This window comes from Muntiacus reevesi, chromosome 8, assembly GCF_963930625.1.
Source record: "Muntiacus reevesi chromosome 8, mMunRee1.1, whole genome shotgun sequence".
NCBI lineage: Eukaryota > Metazoa > Chordata > Mammalia > Artiodactyla > Cervidae > Muntiacus > Muntiacus reevesi.
This window is the reverse complement of record NC_089256.1, coordinates 43,102,390-43,127,370: the sequence shown is the minus strand read 5'-3', so window position 1 is coordinate 43,127,370 and position 24,981 is coordinate 43,102,390. Positions and strand designations below refer to the sequence as shown.

Sequence of the window (24,981 nt, the reverse complement as noted above, 5' to 3'; positions counted from 1 at the left end):
TGAAGGGAACTGACAAAACAGGACAGCAGAGGGAGCTTCCTCAAACTGCACATAAAGAACACTATGCTCTTCCCCTGGTTGGACTTAAATATTTCTGAACATCAGAGTTCTCTATCAAGTAAAAGGAAGTTGGGAGGGGAAATGCCACCTCTGTGAAATATCACCCGAAGAAAAACCGAGTGACTTGCCATTAGTTTGAAGACGGCAAGAAAGGAACATCTCAGAAGTGGAGCCTCATCCTTCGATTTTTAACACAAGAGGAATTGTTCTTTGGCAAGTAAGTACATTTATTATTAGCTTAATATGGGGATAGCTTGGTGGATCTAGTTACCAACAACCTGACTGCTTTTTAAACAAACATACCTCCAAGATGCATCCTTTCCCCTAGAGGGCCTTCTGGGGGTCTCTTATTCCAACATATTGGAGAATCATTATCAGAGTTATGACTCTAGATGGTGGAAAGGAAAGTGGAAACTGTTAGTCGCTTAGTGGTGTCTGACTCTTTGTGACCCCATGGACTGTAACCCGCCAGTTCCTCTGTCTAAGGGGTTCTCCAGGCGAGAATACTGGAGTGGGTTGCCATTTCCTTCTCCACGGGATCTTTCTAACTCAGGGATTGAATCTGGGTCTGCTGCACTGTAGGCAGATTCTTTACTGCCTGAGCCACCAGCAAAGCCTGGGCATCAGTTATGGTAGAAAATATTAATTTTTCAGGCTGAATTTGAGTTTTCCAAAGCCAGTAAAATTCTGGTGAATTAGTGAATCCAGGCTAATTCTGATTAAAATACAGTGTGGCTGATAAGACAATCTGGTGTGACTGACAGACTAACCCTGGGGTGGTTCCCCAAGAGGGGTCCCAAACATCTGGGTGGCACCCAGACTAGGTCTCTGTTGGAATTGGAGAGGATCACATCAAAGCACAGCTTTCATTTTTATTCCTAATGTTTAATATATTCACTAAAAAAAAAAAAATCAGCTTGCTCACATTATAGTAGATAATATAGCAAAGTAATTATTTCCGTATGTCTTTTCTCTTCCCCTTTTACTGACACTCTTCCACTGATTGAAATCCTCTACCCCCTTAAGACACAGTCTTTGAGTTCAGTTCAGTTTAGTCGCTCAGTTGTGTCCGACTCTTTGCGACCCCGTGAATCGCAGCACGCCAGGCCTCCCTGTCCATCACCAACTCCTGGAGTTTATTCAAACTCATGACCATCGAGTCGGTGATGCCATCCAGACATCTCATCCTCTGTCGTCCCCTTCTCCTCCTGCCCCTAATCCCTCCCAGCATCAGGGTCTTTTCCAACGAGTCAACTCTTCGCATGAGGTGGCCAAAAGTATTGGAGTTTCAGCTTCAGCATCAGTCCTTCCAATGAACACCCAGGACTCAGCTCCTTTAGGATGGACTGGTTGGATCTCCTTGCAGTCCAAGGGACTCTCAAGAGTCTTCTCCAACACCACAATTCAAAAGCATCAATTTTTCAGCGCTCAGCTTTCTTCACAGTCCAACTCTCACATCCATACATGACCACTGGAAAAACCATAGCCTTGACTAGACGGACTTTTGTTGACAAAGTAATGTCTCTGCTTTTTAATATGCTGTCTAGGTTGGTCATAACTTTCCTTCCAAGGAGTAAGCATCTTTTAATTTCATGGCTGCAGTCACCATCTGCAGTGATTTTGGAGCCCAAAAAAATAAAGTCAGCCACTGTTTCCACTGTTTCCCCATCTGTTTGCCATGAAGTGATGGGACCAGATGCCATGATCTTAGTTTTCTGAATGTTGAGCTTTAAACAGTCTTTGTGTAGAAGCATTTAAAAACAGAAACATTTGTTTTTCTGTGTTAATATAGTAAGAAAGAAGTAGTTTCATGACTTAAGTACTGCTGTGGACAAAATATGCCCTCCCTGGTGCTCTGTGTTTCTCGATATGTTCTAAAGAGAGTCCAAGCTTTCATGGGTTGGATGGCTGGTGTCCAGGGCCCTTTAGTTCTCTTTGTTTCTAACAGTCTTCAACATCTCCCAGCAGTGGGAAAGCGGTGGTTGGTTCTTGGAACATGCGTAAGGCAGGGTCACTTCCTGAAATGTCCGTTAAGTCTTGCTTTTCCCTCAAGCTTGTGCTGTGATTTAGAGGCTGCTCAGATTACAATCCCTGACTCATTTCAGGCAGTAAACTAAGAGGTTTTACAACCCACGGCGGGCCAATCTTCCTTCCCGGATGACTTTTTTTTTTTTTTTTCCCTTTTCAGGTTGTGAAGATAAATCCTGTCTTTTGATTTTAGGAGTCTAGATACCCAGATACTCCAGGCAGCGTTTCCTCGGTGTGTTTTGCAAACATCACGGGCGAACCCTCTGTGTGGGGCAACTGAATTGTCCTCTGCCCTGCCTGGTGTAAGCCGTGAGGTGCCAGCTCTCACGTGGCTTGAAGCTGTTTGCCTTTGTTTTCCATCCTCACCAGCAGAAGCCATGGGTCACACAAGGAAGTGGGGAACTCTAACACCCCAGCGCCCATACCTCTGGCTCTCTCAGCTCTTGGTGCTCGCTGGTCTTTTTCACTTCTGTTCAGGTAAGCAACTTCCAAGAACTTGACTGAGTCCACCACTTCGGGGTTTGGAAGGGAAAGGACATGGCGTTCTCTGTGCTGTCTCCTTCTGTCGCCCTGCAAGAGGGAAGGGACATTCAGGGTATTTCAGTCCATCTTAGGGATGAGAAAACAGGTTCAGAGAGGTTAAAGGACCTGTCCTCGATCACACAACAAGCCAGTGGCCAAGCTAGCTCAGGAACACAGACCTTAAAGGAAAGGTGGGGCCGTGTTATTTTAACAAAACCAAAAGCCAATTCAGAAGGACAGCTTAGGGTTGTGATCTCCTCCACTAGATGCTCATTTACGTTCTGCGACACACTCAGGGCACACTGGCCTTGGGCTCTGCTTCCCAAGCTACATTTCCATGAGACAACACAGCTAACATCCTCTGCTTCTAAAATTGAACACCGATGATGATCTTTCCAAGTTGAAGGGGGAAAAGAAAGTAGTGGTGACATACAACCTTTTTCATATTAAAATTTTCTCTTAATATTTACTTTTATGCTGTAGGCGCCAATGCCCTTTGTCAATGCTGGCATCTAACATTAGGTATCAGATTTAGCAGAAATCATATTTTGAGTTACTTTTAACTTACTACGTAGGTATTTCAGGTGCATCCTACAAAGAGTATTTTGACTTCTGGAGCCTTTATCCAGCTCAGGTGCTGAATTTGGGGGGCTGTTTGAAAGGATGGTGCTAATTCTGCTGACAGGGTGGCTCTGACTTTTTTTTAGAAGGCAGAACAAATAAAAGATCTGCATTTCTGCTGAGCAGCATACCTGCCTGGTTTCCTCAAAATAAAGAGGAGGTTTTGCCTCCTGCACAGTTTCCTAGTCTTCAAAGAACCAAATATCAAAGGATCTTGTCTTAAGCTCTGCTTGCTTAAACTGCAGTCATCACCCAGAATGACTTTGTGGGTTGCGGGGCGGGTGGCGGGGCACAGGGGGTTGGGCACAGTAGCGAAAGATGACTACGATGCAGGTATTTATACATTTTCTGTCCTGAAATTGCTATTTGACAATGTTGCTGAAGCAAGAGAACCGTGATTCAAGTTTCACAATTTATACATCAGATTTTGCAGATATTTAAGAGTAATATTTCCAACAGTTACAATTTTTTTCTGGGTAGTAAGGCAGCATTCCCAATCTAGAGTTTTCTGGGGAGTCTAAATGAGCTTTAAAAGATTTAAAAGTAAATTTACAGGCTTCCTAGAAATGTGGTGTGTGTGCAAGCATGTGTGTGTGTGTGTGTGTGTGTGTGTGAGAGAGAAAGAAAGAGAGAGAGAGAGGTGGGGGAGGGGTGAGGAGAAAGAAACAAACAATAAAAAAGAGAGAAAGCATAAAAAGAAAATTAAAACCAAGACTTTAGCAATTATACCAGAAAAATTAGAGGTACTTTGAGCTAAAGCTAAAGAAAGGTTTTTGGAAAGCACCCTGTTGTATGTACAGTCACACCCAGATTTTATTGTTGCTATACTGAGTCAACAAAAGAATCCATGAACTTCTTTTGTCTGAACACCTACTGTGTAAAAGATGGACCTTGAAAAACTGAGCCTCAGATTCCTGCTCTCAAAGAGAGATTTGAGTATGTTAGCTGGAGAAGGCCAAAGTAATTAATCTGCAAGCAAGTGAAGAACAGAGAAGTGCCTGGCTCTGACTGTAAGCACCCCTGACCTGGGAAAGGCAGGCAGGCTTTATGGGGGAGGATGGGGATCGCAGCAGCAGAACGTGGGCAGAGCTGTAGCACGGACAAATGCACAAAGATGAGGAGGAGTCAGCGGGTGGGGGACTCATTTTCTGGTTTAATCATTTGTATATTCAACAAACACTGAGCCTCTCGTATGTACAAGACACTTTTCTTGGTCCTGGGGACAAGCTGTTAGCAAAATTGACTTGACTTTTGCCTTCATGGAATTTAGTCATTAGCATGAAGATGAAGATGAATCAATCATTCAAGTGAATATATGACCAAGAAACATGATGTTTTCCTGCCAGGGGGGAGGATGGTGAGAGTGAGCTGGGTGAAGGTGGAAGGAGCAGCATGTGAGGGACATGGAGGAGCAAGGAAGTGAAGGTGGGCAATGTTGGGGCAGTAGGGAGACAGAGACTAGACTCTATGTGCTCCAAGTCCAGGGATCTGGAAGTTATTTGGAGTACTGGAAGGCCACGGAAGGATTTTAAGCAGGGGAGTGACAGTCTCTGCCAGGGTTGCTCACACTTTAATTATACATACCAGTCACCTGGAGGACTCTTTAAGAAGCAGCTTCTAGAACAGGGGATTTTTTTTAAATTTTATTTTATATTGGAGTAGAGTTGATTAACAATATTGTGTTAGTTTCAGGTGTACAGTAGAGTGATTCAATTATAGGTATACACGTGTCTATTCTTTTTCAAATTCTTTCCCCATTTAGGTTATTAGAGAATATTGAGCAGAGTTCCCTGTAGCACAGGGGATTTTTAGAGCAGTGAAAATACTGAGTATGATACTGTAATGGGAGATGCGTGTCATTATACAGTTGTCAAAACCCATAGAATGTACAGCACCAAGAATGATGTCTAATGTAAACTGTGGACTTTGGGTGATAGTGATGTGTCCATGTAACTTCACTGATTGTCATAAAGGTACCACTCTGGCGTGGGATGTTGATAGTGGGGGAGGCTGCACCCATGGGAGCTGGGGTACATGGGTACTGTCTGTACTTTATGTTCATTTTGCTATGAACCTAAAACTGCTGTAAAAAATAAAGGCCATATATGTATTTTTTAAAATGCAGTTTCTGCTTAGGTGGGCTTTGGGGAGGGGCCAGCAAATCTGTATTTCTAACAATCAGCCAGGTGATATTGATGCTACTGGTCCACAGTCCTTTAGGTTTAGTAGTAAAAGATACATTATACAAAAAAGAAAAAGACAGTGTTGCTAAAGCATGAAGAATGGCTTTTAGAGCAGTCAGTACAATCAGGGAGGACTTGGTTCAGGGCGGGGGATTTGCCCACTCCTCTCCTCCCCTGTTCAGGAAAGCCACACTTGCACCTGTCCTCATCCGCTGCTACCCGGGACAGGGGGACCTCTTTCCTGCACAGGGCAGCACCAGCAGGGCTCCTGTTTCACTTCTGGTTTGGTCTGCAGAGGGAGAAGCACTGGACTCATGTGCTCCAGAAACTGGGGGTCGTCTAATATGGGCACCTTTTTCTCAGAGCTAGGGTCCTCTCAGGGAGACACAGCCCTAAGGAGAGGAGAGAGATCTTAGGTAGGAGTAGGCCAGGAATTCAGGAAAGGTGTTGGCCTGGAAGTCTATAACATGAGGAACACTGAGCTAGAGGAAAAGAGGGTCCCAGAGTGCCGCTGCAAACAGGGCCTCTCCCCTGTCGCCAGGTTCTGTCTGCATGCCGCTGGCCAAGGCGTCCCCAAAGCCACGCTTCTTGCTATGAGTACGGGGGTACCAGCTGTTCAAGTACCTGAGCTTTCTGGAGAGAGACACACAAGTGAGATCAGATTTACAAAGAGCATGTAGTCTGGGTCTGTAGAGGAAAGTTGGGAGCAGTGTATAGATCCGGTCACCCCTGTAAATTTGTCAGCTGCGGGATAGCAGATACCTTTAGCCCCCTTGTGTACCCAGCACCTAGCCCAGGGCCCACACCAGCCCTGTGGATGCTGGCTCACTTAATCCAAAGCACTTGGAAGGGTCCCAAAAGGTCACTTCCACTGTGTTAAAGGTCACACAGACCATTAAATCTCCAGATGGTGAGATTATAGGTGATTATTATGTTCTTCTTTATTTTTCATTCTTTCCAAATTTAATGTGTGCTTCTTTCAGAGTCAGGGAAAACCTTTATTTAAAAAGCACACCACAGTCCTCAGCGAGATACACAACAGCACACGGTGATCCAAGCTGCTGTGGGCACCTGATTTTTTCTCCTTTAGAAGTGTTGGTGCAGCTCTCCTAACCACTGCTGGGGTTCACCTATGAGGGAGGGGTGCTGTGGCCAGCCCACTGTGTCCACACTGCCTCCCGCTTCTTTGGAGGGGCTAGGGGAGACTCATGGCTTCCTATATTGGGTTCTTATTTCTTTAAAGCTAAACATCAAATTTTATTGTAGTATCTCCCAATTGTCCTGCATGGGTTTATTGCTGTTTTTCCTGCAAAATGGTAAAAAATTTTTCTTACCATTTTAAAGTGTGTGATTCAGTGGTTTTTAGATAATCACAAAGAAGTGAAACCATCACCACTATAATTTCGGAACATTTCTATCACTCAAAAATGAAACTCCAAACCCTTTAGCTGTCCCTCTCCATTCCCTCTACCCCACCTCTTGGTAGACATTAATCTAATTTGTCTCCATGAATTTGCCTATTCTGGACATTTCTTTTAAATGGAGCTATATAATATATGGCCTTTGTGTCTGGCTTCTTTCATTTAGCACAATGTTTTTAAGGTTCGTCTATGTTGTAGTAACAGCGCCTCACACCTGTTCTGGTTAAATAATGTTCCATTGTATTTTGAGTTCTGAGAGGTACATTATTTGTCTAGAACTAGTGTACTCTGCATTTGCTGGCAGAAAGCTCCCTCTCTTGGGGAGTTATCAGTGGGGAGCTGCTGTGATCGGGGCAGGAAGCAGGCAGAGGGGTCAGGAAGGGCAGGGGTCGGAAGTGCACCCAGGGTGCCCTGCAGGTGGGGCGGTTTGCACACAGACTTGCAAGAGATGAGCGAGGTTGCCTTCCATCCCTGTCGTCCCTCCTTCTCCCCCTCACAGTTGGGCAGACAGCTGGTGACGGTGGGCGCTGTGTGCCAGTTGGGAGCAGTACTCAGTGCACGTGTCAGCCAGTTACCACAGTGATTCTGGCCCCATCCTGGGTGTGACTCAACACGGGAGGCGCAGGAGGTGCTGTGCATGAGAAGCAACCCCATGGGGAAAAAACACAACTGTATAGCTTTTACGGTTCATAAAACACTTTACATCTGGGTGTCATGTGACCCTGTGGTAATTATGGGAAGTAAGTTAGGGAGATAGTATTATGACCATTTTGTAGAAATTATACCTGAGGCCCAAGGAGGTTAATCAGTTATGAGTCTAATACACAGCAGGTGGAATCAGATCCCATCTCCTAAGGCCTAGCCAGGTACTCAGCAAGTACTTAGGGAGCACCTGCTTTGGGCCAGGTCCTAGTTCTACAGATATGACAACAAGCAAAACAGATAAAGTCCCGGCTCTCATGGTCCCCAAAGTAACTCCAGCTGATATGTAGCAGCTAGAGACAAGCTCAAGAGAGAAACAAGTCAGGGCAAGTGACTCAAAAGGAGCATGAGGATGGTGCTGGGTGGGGAGAGTCAGAGAAGGCTCACCACAAGGGGACATCTTCCCTGAAGGAAGCAAAGGACAGAGCTGTGTGGAAGTCTGGAAAGGCAACAGTCCTGATCGTGTGCCTGGTACTGGGTCGGGTTTTACCTACATTCCCTCACAGAAACCTCAGCCCACATTATCAGGTAGGTGCTGCTAGGCCGTTTGTAAGACGGCAAAGCAAGCTCAGAATCTAACAATGCAGGCAGTAACGCTGAGACCCGCCTCTCCCCTCCAGAACCACTGAAGCAGACACAGCCCTTCAGAAGTCTTTCAACTGTTTTCTTGTAACCATGTGTAGCAGAGTCCCTGAATATGAAAGCCAGGTCCTGGCGGGAATTGCCCAGAAGATTTTTGTTCCTCTTTTCAGTCTGGTTCTTCCTCAGCAACAGAGTCTGGTGAGGGGATCTCACATAGGAACATCGAAGAGCCCATTGATGGTTTGCTGTTGACCTTTACACAAACACCCACACTTCTCCTCAGATGGCTGGACAAAAACTCCTTAAGAACCATCATTGAAATTTTTCAGTGAAGAAAATTTTCAGATCAGTTTCAGTTAAGATTTCTTTTTGCTAATGTCACCACATGTCAAAATTAGAAATCCTGGATTATTTTTGGGTGGGAACAAACAGCGCAGGAAAGACTCAGTTATTCAGGACCCTAGATGACTGAGCTGCTTTCTGTCATGGGGTCTGTCTGGCCCACAGCAAGATCAGTGTTCCATGTGTCTGTCATAGCCCCAGAGTGAAAGAGACCAGAGGGTACGAGAGGAAGGAGAAAGAGGAAAGGAAACCTTTATGGAAGACCTGCTAGGTACTAGGGACTTTTCCATATATACCATTTAATTTGAATTTAAGTTTTCAATCATCCTGAGAGGGTGTCATCAAACCATTTTACAGATGAGGAAACAGGTTAGTCAGTAAGTGGCTGAGCTGGGACTAGAACCCAAGTCAGTAGGAATCCTTCTACATACCATTTTGTTTTAGTCATATCTTTTTTTAAAAGAGAGTTTTGATTATTTAGCTATTTCATGCTCTCATAAAATATAAAGGGACTCCTGAAAGTCCCTAGGAGTTCAAACCAGTCAATCTTAAGGGAGATCAACCCTGAGAACACTTTGGAAGGACTGATGCTAAAGCTGAAGCTCCAGTATTTTGGTCATCTGATGCGAACAGCCCTCACTGGAAAAGTCCCTGATGCTGGGAAAGATTAAGGGCAGAACGAGAAGAGGGAGAAGAGCCGTCAGAGCATGAGATGGCTGGATGGCATCACTGATGCAATGGACATGAACTTGGGGAAACTTTGGGAGATGGTGAGGGACAGGGAGGCCTGGCATGTTGCAGTCCATGGGGTCGCTAAGAATCGGACACGACTGGGCGACTGAACAACAACTAAGTATAACTTTTCATTTATTTCCCTTTTTCAGTTATATTCCCTAATTCTAGGGCTGGCAATGTTCAGCACAACTGCTGAAAGAAGTGCCCTGGATCATTCTAAGGTACCTCACACTGCTGTGAAAATACCCACAATCACAAAACTCTCTTCCTAAATGCTGCGGTGGGGCCACATCCAGTCTGATGTAGGCTGGAAGGTTGGCTGGGGAGGTGGAAACAGGCTAGTGTCCCATGATCCTGCTGTCCAGGGAGAGCAGGCCTGGAAATGAGATCCCTATCTTAGTGAGATGGGGGCCTCCCCGGGGGTTCTGTGTGGCTCTGAAGGATACGGAAGGGAAGATGTTAGCACTGGGGGCCTTCGGGGCTGGCCAGTTGTGAAAGTGCTGGGGTTTTGGAGGGGCTCTGCTTTTAGGTCAAGCACAGCGTGGGAAAAGTTACTATGCCTTCTAAGCAAAAAAACAGAAAATATAGTCTTTCAGGGATTTCGGTGCTACTGATGAGTGTTTAGGAGCTAACAAAAATATGAAGTTTGGTGCTGAAATTCTGTGATATGCTGATGGGAAATGGGCAAATGTTTTAAATGGGGATCTTCTTGCCAAGTTAGGTTGTAGGGGATCAGCTATTTGGATTGCAGATAGCCAAGGAAGATAAAGACAGGATAGTCATCTGTTTAAGTAGATAGAGAGGGCAGAAATGGTCCAGAGGTGTAACTGAGGTCTTGTCACATGGAGATGAGGACAGTCATTTCAATCTGAAGTCACGGGTCAAGCTGGGCCTGGAAGATGGGGCCCGGCTTGGAGCAGGCAGTGCTGGCTTATCTATCCTAGAACTGGGTCTCAAATGAGGGAAACAAATAAATAAGGAGAGTGATCCAAAAAGTTCTCTGCAAAACTGGGGCAGTTTTCTTTCCTGTGCTTAGTTTTCTCGTCTATAAAATAAGACCACCAAAATGAATGACCAGGGAAATTCCTTCAAAACCTCACATTCCTTAACTATGACTTCTCTGTCCCCATGGGACTGAGAACACTGTCTCATCGGTAGTTGGCATTCATGTGCTGAGGTCTTCTAAAGTCCTTTTTCTTTTGGGACTAGTGTAACTTCTTTCTCATTGTCCATGGACAGATAAATGGATAAAGAAAGTGTGGCACATATTAATACGTACAGTGGAATATTTAGTCATTAACATCATTATCACTCCTTAAAAAGGAAGGGAATTCTGACACATGTAAAACACAGAGGAACCTTGAGGGCATTATGCCAAGTGGAAAAACCAGTCACAGAAAGACAAATAAATACTGTATGATTTGGAATCTAAAGTAGTAAAATTCATAGAAACATAAAGTTGAGTGGTGGTTACCAGGGGGCTGAAGGGAGGGAAAGTGGGGAGCAGTTTAATGCATACAGCATGGAAAATCTGTTTCACAACAATGTGAAGATACTGGGTGCTACTGAGCTGTACATTTAAAAATGGTTAAGATGGTAAAATCTATGTTATTGTTTTAATCACGATTATTTAAATGGAGGAAAAAAATGCACTGGAGAACAAAAGAAAAAAAAATCAACTGAACACTCTGTCCAACCCTGCTTAGACACTAAATACAACACTCTGAATTCTGTTACTGCCAACTCTGAATTCCTGCTTGTGCAGGCATCTTACATTTAATAGACACAAGATCTTGTTTTGTTTGCCTCTCCATAGGCATCATCCCAAAGAGTGTGACCAAAAGAGTGAAAGAAGCAGTAGTGCTATCCTGTGATTACAACACATCCACTGAAGAACTGACAAGCCTTCGGATCTATTGGCAAAAGGATAGTGAAATGGTGCTGGCTGTCCTGCTTGGAAAAGTGCAGGTGTGGCCCAAATACGAGAACCGTACCATCACTGACATCACCAATAACCCCTGCATTGTGATCCTGGCTCTGCGCCTGTCAGACAGTGGCACCTACACCTGTGTTATTCAGAAGCCTGAGACAGGGACTTATAAAGTGGAGCACCTGACTAAAGTGAGGTTAATGATCAGAGGTCAGTGAAACTTTCTGATTTTCAATAAGCCATCAATAGGAGTATGTCTTTGATGTCCTTAGAGACACATTCCTATTGGTTTAAGTGGAAATTTTACCAGAGGGGTCTATCTCACTTCATTTCTTAGAGTTGAGTCTCTAGTTTTATAGTAAATCCTAATTTGTTTTCTCAGGATGTCCTGGAAATAATTTGTTAGTTGCATTTCTTGCACTTTGACAGTCCAAGCTCATGTCAGCCACCCTGGAGCACTATCGTGACCTGAAGCACTTTCTGAATCATAAAGGGACACATTTGATTTGATGTAGTTGTACTATTAACTGCACTTGATCCAGTAATATATTCTCGTAAAGTATATTGAAGGGTATAAAAGCAGCACAGGCATAAATATTTTTCAAGTAGTATTTGAATGTCTATTACTATGGCTATTTTACTATTATATTTATTGTATATTTGAAACTTTCATCTAATGTCATTCCTACAAAGTTAGATGTTAGAAAACTGTGAAGGGCAGGGTAGGAACCAGCCTTGACTTAATCACAGGTAATTCTGCTAGAGGACACAAATATGTCCTGAACTCTCATTGAGAAGTGGCAGCCCTGGGCCATTCCTTCATCCTTGAAATTCAAACACATTTCTTTTTCTTTCTGGGCACTTGAGCCTTTAGTGGAAACAAAACCTTTTAACGAAAGGTAAGAATTAACTTTGATAACAGCTTAAGAGGATCCTTAGTGAATTCTTCACTGTTCTTCCCTGCTTTTGGTCTTCAGTTATATTGAATCTTTAGTTGTGTAACACCCAGATCATACCTAAAGCTTAGGAAGTAAGCCAAATTTACACAGGGTTATCTTAAACTTCACTCTGTGTATTCCCTACCCATGGAGAGAACAAATATCCATGATCATACGGTGGGACGTGAGGGGCTCGGAGAAGCCTATCTCCTTCAAAATTTAGATCTGCCTGGATTCCTGCAATTCCCACTATTATAGCCTTTCCTACTAGTTTCAGCACTATTCTCCCCTTACGTATGTATGCTCAGCTGGTAAGTCATGTCTGACTCTTTGCAACCCCATGGACTGTAGCCCGCCAGGCTCCTCTGTCCATGGCATTTCCCAGGCAAGAATACTGGAGTGGGTTGCCATTTCCTTCTCCAGGGATCTTCCTGACCCAGAGACTGAATCCACGTCTCCTGCATTGCTGGGGGATTCTTTACCACTGAGCCACCTGGGAAGCACTCCCCCTCCCTCCAAGATCCCTGTTAAAGATGAAAATGCATTACCTAGGTGGAGATGTCATCATAGACATATTAGCCTGTATCAGTTAATTACGTTAGATACATAGTCAGTTCTTTAACAGAATATCCAGAGAGAAACAGACTCAGGACGTGTACATTTTGACAGAAAGATAGAGAAGATCCAAGGAGAGAAGAGGCAGAGTTTCAGGGAGGGCGGGCCTTAGTCGCAGGTCACAGTTGGAGACCAACACAGCTAAAGGGCTAATGGGGGAGTGCTGTTTGAGGCTAACACAGCCTGAAACAGGGGGATGCGGCTCCAAAATCAGACAAGGGAAGACAAAGGGGGAAATATTGCTTAATTAGACCCAGAACCAATTCTGGTATTCCCAGTTGAATCAATTAGAATAGTGCTTCTCAAATGATAAGATGCCTATGACTTGGAGACCTTGTTCAGCAGGTCTGGCAGTTCTGACAAGCTCCCTGGTGATGCCTGTACTGATGCTAAGGATTATAGTCTGAGAAGCAAGAAATTAAGTAAACACTCATTTGGCCAAGGTGACCAGCTGTCCCAGTCTGCCAAGGACTGAGGGGTTTCACTGGACATGAGATTTTGGGTGTTAATACTGAGAAAGTCTCAGGCTAACTAGGACAGGATGATTTCTCTACATTGCCAAAGGATACAATAACAGCATAGTATCATGAAGTAGGATAGCTAGTTCCTCAAACGTGCTGCACGATGGATGAAAACCTGCACTAAGCAGCGCATTTGAGGAACTAGCTATACTAGTTAACATATTAACTAGGTTAACAAATTTTTACCTTTCTAAAACATATGCACCTTTTCCTTTCCTAGTAGGATATTCTTACTCTACCCATTAAGAGTGGTGAAAACTTGGGTTAACTGATTGAAATGAGATACAAAAGAGTAATTCTTTGATGGTTCATTCTTGCAAAACCTTTGGAGCTGCTACTCCGAACAGATCATCTTACAGAAGGAATAGCAGACAGAGCTTAGGCTGTTCTAAGCCCAGGCAGACCTTGAAAAGATGATTTTCAATATGATCCTTGGTGTTAGTGGCATTCCTGTGGTTAAATATTTCTTAGAAAAGCAAAGTCCAGAAATGAACATGAATCATAATTTAGATACGAGTTACTTGGATTTGTTATTCCAAGTTATAACATGACATACTGATATTATAAGAAACAAAATGTTAGCTACCATTGCAATGATTTGATCTTATAGGATAAATTAAAGGAGTAGAAAATAATAATGTCAACTAAAAATGGCTCAAAAAATGTCAAACAATTTAGGAACAGGACTGATTCAAAAAAGAAAGGTGACTCTATCTGTATCTCCAAGTTTTTCCTTGCCTTGGCAACTATAATCACTTGTCATAACTTCTCCTCTCCCTTATTACCACCAGGCAGTCCTGGAAGCTTTTACCTGGCAACTTGACTTACATGAAGGAACTCCTCCAAGAGAGGACACATTTAAGACTCACATTAATTAGTCTAACTAACTTCCTGTATGTCAGCCTCTGGTCTATGTGATTTATGTTAATGATACCATTTAAGTCTTACAACACTGGGAGGGAGGTATTACAATCCCCTTCTTACAATGAGCAAACTAAGACAGAAAGTGGTTAAGTAACTGGCCCAGGATTAAAGGCAAAACTGGTTTTAAAACCTGCCCTTGATGACCACTGTGCATTATACTACATCTCTCTGTGAGGTTCTGAATTCTGAAAAGAAAACTAACATATGAGATGAAGTATGAAGGGATTAGTCCTGTGTGTGTGTCCAGTTGTCTCTGACTCTTTGAGACCCCATGGACTGTAGCCCATCAGGCTCTTCTGTCCATGGAATTTTCCAGGCAAGAATACTGGAGTGGGTTACCATTCCCTTCTCCAGGGGATCTTCCCAACCCAGGGACAGAACCCACCGTCTCTTGTGTCTCCTGCATTGGTGGGCAGATTATATACCACTGCACCACCCACCACTCGGGAAGTCCACATTTGGATTGGTTCCCCACAGTTACGCTAAAGAAGTATAAATTTTTAAAGCCTCACAATAAGTGAGGAAGAGGTGAGTGGAGTTTTCTCCTGTTTCCTCTGCAGTCATTTCACTGTGCTTTGCTTTGTGTATATTTTAATATGTTATTAGGGGTCAAAAACACAAATGAAAGAGTGCCTCAAGTACTTTGGAGGAATATTAGGAAGGACTCTCTGTCCTTGTTAGGTGTATCAAAACAGCAAGGGGATCAGTAAAGTATGGTGGTTGAGATTATAGGCTCAACAGTAAAAGTGGAACAGAGGCCTATCTGATTAAAGACTACTTTTGAAAATGTAAAGGTAATGCTAAACAAACGTTAGAGTAGTGTTACTCCAGGTGTGGGAACTAGGGGTCCAGCAAAGTTAAGACCATACAAGTAGATTTACATAAGTTACTGTCAATGCTCTGGTTCTCAAGTTGGCTGGTAGGCTCCCAGGTGTATAGTATAGTACGAATTAAAAAACAGATACATAAAAGAGGGTCAGTTTGTATACCTCAAAAATTAGGTAGAAAGGGAAGAAAAAGAAGTAAAAGAAAGGAAAGAAGAAAGGAAAGGAAAAGAAGGCAGACATATTTAAATCTGCTTGTTTGTAACTATCTCTAATACCATGCCATTGATATTTTTCTGAGGCTACATTTTTTTTCAATATAATCTTATTTAATGTTTTAATAAGACAGCAGAGTTTAAAGCTCTAAAGAAAAAAAAGGAAAAGAAATCAGGGGAAGGGAAGGATCTGGTATCAGAAAAACTTGAATTCAGTTCTCCCACTTATTTGTTGTGATTTCTCTAAACCTCAATTTGATTACTCATAAAATGGAAACATTGCATTAGGATAAATAATACGAATTTACTGATATTTGACCTTTTTGGATCTACAACCTACCTCCTAGTGTTGTTTTAAAGACAAAATGAGATAACGTCCAGATCCAAGAAATATTAACAGCTCAATAAATGTGTTTAAATGCAAGCACTATGTCAATATTTATTCACATGAATTTAGTTCTTTAATAAGTGCCCTCCTACCTCCACTCCATCAAAAGTAATGAATTGATATAACCAACTCAAACTAAAGTTAGTCTTTGGGTTATACATAACTACTAATACTTATGGGAAGTTGAAAATTATATTTTATTTTTCTTATTAAAGTGATGTATTAAAAATATAATTACACACAAATATGTAATGATATGTATTTACATTCTTGTTCTTTCTTCAGCTGACTTCCCTGTCCCTACTATAAATGATCTTGGAAATCCATTTCCTAACATCAGAAGGGTAATTTGCTCAACCTCTGGAGGTTTTCCAAAGCCTCACCTCTCCTGGTTGGAAAATGGAGAAGAATTAAATGCTACCAACACAACACTGTCCCAAGATCCTGAAACCGAGCTCTTTACAATTAGCAGTGAACTGGATTTCAACATGACAAGCAATCACAGCTTCTTGTGTCTTATCAAGTATGGAGACTTAACAGTGTCACAGACCTTCCAATGGAAAACACGTAAGTGACATTGTCCTGGGGAGTTTCTGCTGTGTAGAATCTAAAAAGAAAATAACTCAGCCAGATACATTATAGAATTATGCATATTGACTCTGATGCTATTACTTACAGTATTTTTTAGACATGCAAATAATAATAAAAGTGTTACTATGACTTATTAAGGTCACTGTACAAGGTTTGACTATAATAGTGCTAATTTTATTTTCTTTAATAAACATTCTAAAATTTAGATATCCAAGTAAGTTCTGTCAACTCAACATCTTAGGAAGTTATTACAATAATATTGTTGTTATTGAAAGCACTAAAATTTGCCCTTCTTTGAAATTGCTGTCTAGGCTTTTGCACTTTCATTTTTTTAAAATTTATTTTAATTGGAGGCTAATTACTTTACAGTATTGTGGTGGTTTTTGTCATACATTCAGATGAATCAGCCATGGGTGTACATGAGTTCCCCATCCTGACCCTCATGCATCGAGCCTGGACTAGTGATCTCGTTCACATATGATAATATACATTTTTCAAAGATATTCTTTCAAATCATCCCACCCTCGCCTTCTCCCACAGAGTCCAAAAGTCTGTTCTTTACATCTGTGTCTCTTTTGCTGTCTCGCATATAGGGTCATCGTTACCATCTTTCTAAATTCCATATATATATGTTAATATACTGTATTGGTGTTTTTCTTTCTGACTTACTTCACTCTGTATAATAGGCTCCAGTTTCATCCACCTCATTAGAACTGATTCAAATGCATTCTTTTTAATAGCTGAGTAATATTTCATTGTGTATATGTACCACAGCTTTCTTATCCATTCGTCTGCTGATGGACATTTAGGTTGCTTCCAGGTTCTGGCTATTGTGAACAGTGCTGTGATGAACATTGGGGTGCACGTGTCTCTTTCAATTCTGGTTTCCTTGGTGTGTATGCCCAGCAGTGGGATTGCTGGGTCATATGGCAGTTCTATTTCCAGTTTTTAAAGGAATCTCCACACTGTTCTCCATAGTGGCTGTACTAGTTTGCTTTCCCACCAACATTGTAAGAGCATTCCCTTTTCTACACACCCTCTCCAGCATTTATTGCTTGTAGTCTTTTGGATAGCAGCCATCCTGACCGGCGTGAGATGGTACCTCATTGTGGTTTTGATTTGCATTTCTCTGATAATGAGTGATGTTGGGCATCTTTTCATGTGTTTGTTAGCCATCTGTATGTCTTCTTTGTAGAAATGTCTGTTTAGTTCTTTGGCCCATTTTATGATTGGGCCGCTTATTTTTCTGGAATTGAGCTGCAGGAGTTCCTTGTATATTTTTGAGATTAATTCTTTGTCCGTTGCTTAATTTGCTATTATTTTCTCCCATTCTGAAGGCTGTCTTTTCACCTTGCTTATAGTTTCCTTCATTGTGCAAAAGCTTTTAAGTTTAATTAGGTCCCATTTATTTAATTTTGCTTTTATTTCCATTACTCTGGGAGGTGGGTCATAAGAGGATCCTGCTATGATTTACGTCAGAGAGTGTTTTGCCTATGTTTTCCTCTAGGAGTTTTATAGTTTCTGGTCTTATGTTTAGATCTTTAATCCATTTTGAGTTTATTTTTGTGCATGGTGTTAGAAAGTGTTCTAGTTTCATTCTTTTACAAGTGGTTCACCAGTTTTCTCAGCACCACTTGTTAAAGAGATTGTCTTTTCTCCATTGTATATTCTTGCCTCCTTTGTCAAAGATGTATATAGGTGAGTGGATTTATCTCTGGGCTTTCCATTTTGTTCCATTGATTTACGTTTCTGTCTTTGTGGCACTTTCATTTTGGGAGCCCCCTTCCTATGATGGTCCCATGATGTCAAACCATTGTCCTTTGAAGGTGAATGTGCTTTTAAGAAATACTTGTTCATTCAGAACCAAGCCTGGCAAAGAAAGTGAATGACAAACTACTAGAGGACAGTGCTTGAAAAAAGTGGTCATTTTTTATCAAAACCATGACCAAATATTTACCCTACATGTAGTAAACTTATAAAATTTTCTTTCCCCAAGAGGTGAAGTCATATGAAAATATAAAATGGAAAAAATAGGGTTTACATAAATGTATGCATATTAAATCCACAATGGGTTACAGAAGAACTCATATACTTGAAATACATTTCTAGCGTATTTGACTGATTATATGGAGCATCACCAGGCCTCTGCCCATCCCCCAACCCCACTTATAACAATATGTTTTGTGGCTGCATAGTAAAAAACAATACATTGTGTATAATATATTGATATTATGTATAGTATATCTTATATCTTCCGCTTATTTTTGCTTGTAGAGATGAGATATTTTAGATGGTCTACTAGTTCATCTTAGGTAAGATTAGGTCTTTCCATCTTGGGTGGATTCTTTGTTTTCCTTAATAGGTAATGAGATAAAATTTGGGGCAAAAATTAGTACAGATACAAACAAAATTTTGTTGGAACATGATACAAAATTAGTTCAGATACAAACCAAATTTTGTTGACATGATTTTATTAATAGCCCAAACTCATCTCTATTTCATGTATCCTAAACAAGTTTATAAAAATTAAGTTTGAATCACAGTTTATTAATTCAGCATTCTTGTCATTTTATTGATATATAATTAACCAATTTTAGATCATCATGATTAAGGTAGAAGTTAATAAGTACAGCTTCAATTATACTTTATTTTGGACATCATTTATATTTGGAATATGAGTATGTATGATATTCTGGGGCAACGGTTAACAAAAATTTTCAGAAAAGGGCCAGATAGCAAATATTCTTCGCAGGTCATAGTCTCCAGCAACAACGCAGTTCTGTTGTTATAACATGAAAACAGCCATAGACAAGACATAAATGAAGGACATAGCTGTATTCCAACAAAATTTTATTTAAAAAATTAGGTGGTAAGCCAGGTTTGGCCTGTGCATAGTAGTTCATTAACTTAAAGGAAATAGAATGTAGTCCTTTAAATAAAAGGATGGATCTGTTCTTTTAAAGATGATTTAGACTACCCAGCTTTATCATCATTTCTCTAGTTTGCCTTTTCTCAACTCTTCCTTCACACTAAAGATGAGCAGTATCCCTTTTCAGAATAATTAAAAATACTAGCTCTCTGTCCTCTTTGGGGTGTCAAGGGGTGACTGCATAAACAAATGTAAATTAGTGTATAGTTGATAGACATTTTGAATGGATATGAGCAAAGCTCTACTATTTAAATACCTACTCTTAACCCTGAATTTATTAATTAAGCAGATTGGGTCTGTGGCTCTTTTAGCCTGGGCCCGCCCAATTTGTTAACCCTTGATGTACTGGAACATATGGCGGGGTGTGTGTGTGTATAAGGGGTGAATCAGGGAGACCTACTCAGGCTGTCTTATGAGCTATATGTGCAAATGTGCTCACACAACTATGCACTTGGGATTTTGGGTCTTCCCAGTGGAGTAGTGCCAGGTTCCTAATAGGCATCACGAGAGAGTGGGATTGCTGTTACTGATTCCTCCTTTCTCTTAAACACTTACCTTCTTCTAGGCTGAGTGAGGCTTGAGAATGAATGAGGAGTGACCTCTGAGAGGAAGCCTATGAAACATCTAGACTCCCAGGATAACAGCAAGAGCTTCTTTGTTATTTTGGGTGTCATTTTGGTCTGCAAAGGCCAACCCTGGTAACCACTGGATGTCTCCATGCAAATGGGTGTTTTAGAGAAAAATAGAAAAACAACTTACCCTAGTTTTCAAGTAGTGGGTGCTCTATGGTCAAATGTGCATTTTATAATTATCACTGTGGCAGAATGTATAGGAATTATTAGAGCCTAGAACACCAGAGGCAAAGAGACCATAAAGGCTACTTGGTTGGAGATCAGAAAAACCTGAACTAATTCCTGCAAGAGATTTGGAGAAAAGATTGCAGAGATAGTCTCAATACAGAATACAAAGTCAGTGGGAGCTACTGAGCAGTAAGCATGAAGGTAAGCCTTCCCTTGGTCACTGGTGGTGTTGCCATTAACTGAAATGGGAGAATGCAGGTGGTAGATACACTTTAGAAAGAATACATATGCTGAGTTCAATTTTAAGCAAATGGAGAGGTTGGCATCCAACCATCTAGTTATCAGTTGGAAATACAAATTTGGGGCTCAGAAGTGAGATCAGAAATATGATATACAGACTTAGAAATCAGCTGATGTTTCCAACCTTGGGTGTGGCTAAGATCACCCATGATTACCAGGGCTAGTGAGAGAATGGGACCACAGATGGAACTATGGGGACAAGTTAAAGAACAAAAAGAGGAAGAAGAACTGATGAACAAAACTGAATCACAACAAACAGAAATAGACAAATATGGTGTCACAGAAGTCCCAGGAGGAAAAGTGTCAACAGGACTGAATGCTGATGAGAAGTCCAACAAACTAAAGACCAAAATTTATCCCCAGGGCGTGTAATCAGAAAAATGAGAATGAAGTACTCTAGTGTTAATAAATGTTCAATATTTATTGATGAGCCATTCCAGGGAAATCAGAGGAGGATGAGCTGCTAGTATTCCTTTAGTGTTTCTGCCCTTTCTCCTGCTGTTGGTACTAACAATTCCTTAAAGGAGGTGAAGAATAAATGGTGTAGCTGCTGCTCCTGAGTGGAGGACTGACAGAGTACCACATATACCTTTCTCCTCCCACCCACATCCTTCCTCGTGTGCCCCCTCTTCTTTCTGTTCCCTGTGTTCTAAAGATGAGAGCCAGTTTGCAGAGCCCTCCTCCAGGATGATCTTGCCTACCACCAAGCGACAGCCATGCTTGGTTCTTTGCTAGGTCTCCTCTATTCTTCCCGAAGCTCTAGGCTGAATGGTGAAAAAGGTGTTATCTGAAAATGAATGCAAAGTGACTTCTGTAGTTTTAGGCAGCTATTGTGAGGTGTGTATGTGTATGTGTGTGTGCATTAAAGAGGACACCCTAAAAGGGAGAAGGCATGACAGAGCTGGAGAAGGAAAATCTAGAAGGTACATTTGGAACACAACATCAACTATTAGTAGCAGTACATAGTAATACCAGCTATAGAAATACTTCTATTTATTTTTATACTTTTATTTATTTTTAAAAATTGCTTATTAAGCTCTGATATTTGTTTATTTTGCCACAACACACAGAATGCACAATCTTAGTTCCCTGACCAGGGATTGAACCTACACCCCCAGCACTGGAAGCGCAAAGTCTTAACCACTGGGCATCCAGGGAAGTCCCTAAAATAGCTTTTAAAGGCTCTCCTGAGAATCTTTTCTTTGTGCCAACTTGATTCAGTAAATGCAAACATTTAAATTTTCTTTTTCACATTCAACATATTCAATATATTCAATATCTGACATCTGATATTAGTTGCCCATAAGTATGTGTCTGATTAAAGAGTTATGCAAGAAAAATGATAGAATCTGCATTTTGGAGAGCCGACCAGGCAAAGAAGTGAAAAATGCTTTACAGTTGTGTCATCATAAGGGGCATGGAAGGGTATCAGGCAGCTGGAAACACATTAGAGCTGACACTGTTCTTTTCCCTCAACAGCCAAACCAACCCCTTCTGCTAATCAGCACCTGCCCTGGACCATTACTATCACAGTCTCAGCATGTGGGATTGTTGTGATCATTGCAGTTACAGTAACATGCCTGACCTGCAGTAAGTAATATTGTACTCCGGTAATGATCTCAATTCTGGACACCCAACCTCTTATCAGTACAGGTCAGCATCTCTCTGAACTTTTAAGCCTATTTTATTCTTTTTGGAGCAAATCTATGGAAACTTTAGTGTCTCCTTTACTTGTCTCAGCAAGTTCTGTTCATTCCCTGCACAGATATTTCTTGGACACCTACTATGTGCCTGGCACTCTACTAGGCACTGGAGTTACACAGATGAGAAATCACTGACCTCAAGGCACATTCTAGCTTAGTCCCTTTATCTTCCCCCTAACTCTGTATTTTCTTGGAGATACTGAGGCTTGCTAACTAAATTGATAACATATCTGATGCAAAGCAATAGTCTAATCTTTGATTTGGAATTGGAGGAAAGGCAAGAATGACAAGGTTTAGGGGCAAGAATCATTTTCATGGAGGAGGGTAAGATGCACTAACGAGATGTAGTTGAGTAATTACATCGCTACAGGTGATTTTACCAACTCTCAGTTCTTCAGAATGTATTTTTCGATGAAAGATCAGGAGTGGTTGAGGAAAGAAGAGATATTTAGGATAGGATATCTTTTTCCTATGAATCTAAATCTTTGGCCTTACACATATGCTATACTCAATCTCTGTAATCAAATGAAGAGGAACTGCTAGGCCAGTGTTAAGGCTATAGTCACTGTGAAGGAACACCAAGCTTTCTTGGAGAAGAAATTTTGTACACTGAGCAAATTGGAAAATCAACATCTGCTGACTTTTCCAACATCCGGCACACACAAAAAATCAAGGCTCGAGGAAGTCACTAGAGACTTTGCTATGAACAACTTACGCCATGGGTAGGATAAAGAGGTCTGGTGGGCTCAAGGACGTTTCTAATACAGACTGTCCAGCCCTACCTCTCTAGTTTACATTTTCTCATCCTTAGTACTATTGACTTTGAGGGCTGGATAATTCTTTGTTCTGCGCATTGCGATGCTTAGCAGCATTCCTGGCCTCCTCTCAATGTATTACAATAGCACCTCTTGCCCCAGTTGTGACAACCAAAGATGTCTCGAAGCGTCACACCTGTCCCCCAGTGGGGGTGGTGGTGGAAACCTGGGGTTGAGAACCACTGCTATAGCTCTAAGCCAGCTGAAGTTTTGCCAAAATACATGGGCATAATTTAAGGGAAGATTACCTATCTAGATTTTTATTGCTTGCTCTTGTCTTCAAGGAAATGCTGCAAGATGGAGACAGAGAAGGAGGAACGAGGAGAACACGGCAATAGAAAGGTACCCTCTATCTACATAGAATCTGTGGAAGGATCAAGCTGACCAGAACACCTGAAGGTATCTTCTCTACCAATGTGGGATGTGTGAGATCTTGTGGTTTGTGAACACAGGGTTTCTTCCTCTCAGGACCAAACCTAAGATCCTTTACCAAGTACCACCTCCTCAAAATCCTCATTCAGATACTCTCAACAGGTGGTTGGCACATCTCTCCTTTCTCCTCACATAAAATTTGTTTAGTGTAACCTTTTCCTTTGTCATGCCATTCTGCCATCTTAAAATGTTCCCCTCTTTTCAGTCAACTCAGTGTCTTTTAGTATTTGTCAAACACATGTACTATTTCTGAGCTAACTCCTTATTCTCATCATTCCTTTTCCCTGTATCCCTCAGCACTGGGACACAGAGTGGGGTAGCTCTGTACTAATTCAGTAATATCTCATTGGTCTGTCTGCCTCTTACTAACAGAGTCATCCCACTGACCCAAGGATAGAGCCATTTCCTTAAAGAATTACCTCTTTGGGTCATTTTCTCACTTAAAAAAAGAAGAGACCCCAGTGTCTACAGGAAAGGCTTCAGAGCTTACTTTCCATATTCCAGTTATCTCCTCAGTATAAACATCCTCAGTTGTTTCGTCCTTCACATGGCAGTTTCCAGGAGCACATTACACACCTTAAATGTCAATAAATGGTATCCAAGACTTTAGATTTGATCTGATTCTAAATATATATGATGGAGTAATTACTGTTCATCCAAGGATGTTAAGGGAGCCTAACATAGAATCAGCTTTTGTAAGTAACACTACTACAAGTGTTAATTGCTCAGTCATGTCCTCAGTCATGTCCGACTCTTTGTGACTCCATGGACAGTAGCCAGCCAGGTTCCTCTGTCCATGGGATTCTCCAGGCAAGAATACTGGAGTGGGTTGTCATTTCCTTCTCCAGGGGATCTTCCCAACCCAGGGATTGAGTCTGGGTCTCCTGCATTGCAAGCAGATTTTTTACCATCTGAGCCACCAGGAAAGCTCCAATTTTGGGCTTTGAGGAAGCCCAATTTGCACTATTCTAAAATCCCCAGGTCTTTTAAGAGAAACACTGGGACACTAGAATCCAAGAGACTGATATCAGGACCCGGATGGTTTACAGTCTCTATAAACAGTTTTGACTTGTGAAGGTTAGGGTAACAGCTGTATACAAAAATCAGACTCTGCAGTTACTTTTAAAAAGGAAAAAAATGAGATCTAATACCTGAGACTTACAGAGCAGGTTATGCTTTCAGTTTAGTTCAGTCGTGTCCAACTCCTTGTGGCCCCATGGACTGCAGCACCCCAAGCTTCCCTGTCCATCACCAGCTCCTAGAGCTTACTCAAACTCAGGTCCATTGAGTTGGTGATGCCATCCAACCATCTCATCCTCTGTTATCCCCTTCTCCTCTTACCTTCAATCTTTCCCAACATCAGGGTCTTTTCCAATGAGTCAGTTCTTCAAATCAGGGGGCCAAAGTGTTGGAGCTTCAGCTTCAGCATCAGTCCTTCCAATGAATATTCAGGACTGATTTCCTTTAGGATGGACTGGTTGGACTCCTTGCAGTCCACGGGACTCTCAAGAGTCTTCTCCAACACCACAGTTCAAAAGCATCAATTCTTCGGCACTCAGTTTTCTTTATAGTCCAACTTTCACATCCATACATGACTACTGGAAAAACCATAGCTTTGACTGGATGGGCCTCTGTTGGCAAAGTAATATCTCTGCTTTTTAATATGCTGTCTAGGTTGGTCATAGCTTTTCTTCCATGGAGCAAATGTCCTTTAATTTCATGGATGCAGTCACCACCTGCAGTGATTTTGGAGCCCCAAAAAATAAAGTCTCTGTTTCCAGTTTCCCCATCCATTTGCCATGAAGTGATGGGACCAGATGCCATGATCTTAGTTTTCTTTACAAAAGCATTATTTCATCT

At 41.6% G+C, this 24,981-nt stretch overlaps 2 protein-coding genes across 3 annotated transcripts in view; one reads left to right on the top strand and one right to left on the bottom strand.

The window, feature by feature from the left end:
- The first annotated feature begins 205 nt into the window (after positions 1-205).
- CD80 (CD80 molecule) overlaps positions 206-24,981 on the top strand; it is a 25,917-nt gene continuing 1,141 nt past the window's right edge. The window contains exons 1-6 of one of the 2 annotated variants that reach the window (XM_065943571.1): positions 206-277; positions 2,249-2,565; positions 11,013-11,336; positions 15,837-16,118; positions 21,651-21,761; positions 22,974-23,088. In XM_065943571.1, the coding sequence (XP_065799643.1) occupies positions 2,466-2,565; positions 11,013-11,336; positions 15,837-16,118; positions 21,651-21,761; positions 22,974-23,050 (894 nt within the window). In that variant the 5' untranslated portion in view covers positions 206-277; positions 2,249-2,465 and the 3' untranslated portion in view covers positions 23,051-23,088. Of the gene's footprint in view, positions 278-1,681; positions 2,566-11,012; positions 11,337-15,836; positions 16,119-21,650; positions 21,762-22,973; positions 23,089-24,981 lie in introns of those variants that run through there. The other variant, XM_065943572.1, reaches the window with a different exon arrangement.
- Positions 21,430-24,981, bottom strand: part of TIMMDC1 (translocase of inner mitochondrial membrane domain containing 1) — a 26,562-nt gene continuing 23,010 nt past the window's right edge. The window contains exon 9 of the transcript XR_010664274.1: positions 21,430-24,719. The gene's annotated coding sequence lies outside the window, so the exon portion shown is untranslated. The remainder of the gene's footprint in view (positions 24,720-24,981) is intronic.